Source organism: Cyprinodon variegatus, unplaced genomic scaffold, assembly GCF_000732505.1.
Source record: "Cyprinodon variegatus isolate N-32 unplaced genomic scaffold, C_variegatus-1.0 Scaffold65, whole genome shotgun sequence".
In the NCBI taxonomy this organism is placed as follows: domain Eukaryota; kingdom Metazoa; phylum Chordata; class Actinopteri; order Cyprinodontiformes; family Cyprinodontidae; genus Cyprinodon; species Cyprinodon variegatus.
Genome location: NW_015150518.1, coordinates 1,075,523 through 1,077,486, shown reverse-complemented (window position 1 = coordinate 1,077,486; position 1,964 = coordinate 1,075,523). Strand labels below are relative to the sequence as shown.

At 50.2% G+C, this 1,964-nt stretch overlaps 1 protein-coding gene across 1 annotated transcript in view; it reads left to right on the top strand.

Annotated features, from left to right (window-relative positions):
• The window catches only part of heatr1 (HEAT repeat containing 1), a 26,422-nt gene extending 24,662 nt beyond the window's left edge, over positions 1-1,760 (top strand). Inside the window, exons 40-42 of the mRNA XM_015371807.1 lie at positions 1,082-1,240; positions 1,312-1,420; positions 1,576-1,760. Coding sequence (XP_015227293.1) covers positions 1,082-1,240; positions 1,312-1,420; positions 1,576-1,664 — 357 coding nt within the window. The 3' untranslated portion in view covers positions 1,665-1,760. The remainder of the gene's footprint in view (positions 1-1,081; positions 1,241-1,311; positions 1,421-1,575) is intronic.
• Positions 1,761-1,964: the final 204 nt, after the last annotated feature.

The window sequence follows — 1,964 nt, the reverse complement described above, 5'->3', positions numbered from 1 at the left end:
GCTAGCCTCGTTGCACGCTGTTAGCCTCGCTGTTAGCCTCGCTGCACGCAGTTAGCCTCGCTGCACGCTGCTAGCCTCGTTGCACGCTGTTAGCCTCGCTGTTAGCCTCGCTGCACTCAGTTAGCTTCGCCGTTAGCCTCGCTGCAAGCAATTAGCCTCGCTACAGGCAGTTAGCCTCGCTGCACGCTGTTAGCCTCGCTGCACGCTGTTAGCCTCGCTGCACGCTGTTAGCCTCGATGCACGCTGTTAGCCTCGATGCACGCTGTTAGCCTCGCTGCACGCTGTTATCCTCGATGCACGCTGTTAGCCTCGCTGCACGCTGTTAGCCTCGATGCACGCTGTTAGCCTCGCTGCACGCTGTTAGCCTCGCTGCACGCTGTTAGCCTCGATGCACGCTGTTAGCCTCGCTGCAGGCAGTTAGCGAAGCACAATTTCTCCCCCCCTCTCCCTCCCTCTCTCTGCTGCCATCCTGCAGAGCGGCTGCCTGCCCTGCAGCAGATGGTAAACTTTTCCAATTCAAATACAGATTGCAGATTAAATTTGCAAAGCTGCAGCTAATCCCGGCCTAGATTGAAAAATTAAATCATGGAAATAATTTTTAACTCGCCCAGTTGTCTCTTAAAATAACCTTATTTTCGCCCTACAGCCTCATTCTCTCCCCTTCTGCTCCTCTGGTCTGCGTGTGTCTTTGCACCGCTGCTAATTTCTTCTTCTTTGTGTTTTTGTTTATAGTTTTTCTAGATGGCATTTATGCCCCCAGTTGCTGAGTGTGGAACTAAATGGATTTACTTGTTTTTGTAAAAGTTTTTATAAACTTTTTAAATTCCTGCAAAGCAGCTCATATAAATGTCCTATTTATATCCCCTGTTTTGACAGACAAAAAAAAGATATTAAAAAAAGTTAATGATTCAGAATCTGCTGCAGCTGGATGACATCAGCAGATTAGGCGATGATGTCATCCGGCGCTTTCTAGGAGAGCCAATAGCGACTTTTCTTGCTGAGGAGTTGGCAACACTGTGCAGGAAGAACTCTGCATTTAACCCTGAAAGAACAGTTGCTGAAGCTCTGCTCCTGTGTGCAGCTGGAGAACGGGCTGGGCGGGCCGCAGACCTACCAGAACCGGGTCACCCAGCACCTGGTTCCCTGCGTGGGTCAGTTCTCCGTGGCGCTGGCTGACGACGCTCAGTGGAAAACCCTGAACTACCAGGTCCTGCTGAAGACGAGGCACAGCGACGCCAAGGTGAGCTCAGCCGGACGCCCAGACGGTCGGCCTGTTTGTTCCTTCTCTGATCTTCTGCTCCTCCTCTGCAGGTCCGCTTCTCCTCCCTCCTCCTGCTGATGGAGCTGGCGTCCAAACTGAAAGAGAACTACGTGGTTCTGCTGCCTGAGACCATCCCATTCCTGGCAGAACTCATGGAGGGTGAGTGGAAAACGATTGGTGACGGATCTGAACCGGTTCTGGTTCGGTTCAGAACCAGGGTCCATGTTTAACATGGAGACACTGACCCATTCAGAACCAGAACCATTCAGAAGCTGCTCCTGTGGAGCTGAACGGTTTGTTTCTTTGCTTTTCAGATGAGTGTGAGGAAGTGGAGCAGCAGGTCCAGAAGGTGATCCAGGAGATGGAGAACATCCTGGGAGAACCTCTGCAGAGCTACTTCTAGCATCACGACCCACCTTTAGGACGTTCTGAGGAGGAACCAGAACAAAATGCTCCGTTTTTACCTGATCAATAAATGTTTTAATTTCCTAACCTGAAACTTGCCTGTTTTTCATCTAAAAGTTGTAGAGAAGCGGCTGTTCCAACCGTTTCTCCCAAGTGGTGCCCGACTTTACACGAGTGAATAAAGTGAATGTGATTGGTCGATTATCAAGGGGGCGGGATTGTGTTTCCAAAAAGGCCAAAGTAAATAACCCAGTCCTTCTTTTCACTGTAGACAAGCCATGATCTGCTTATCTGTTCT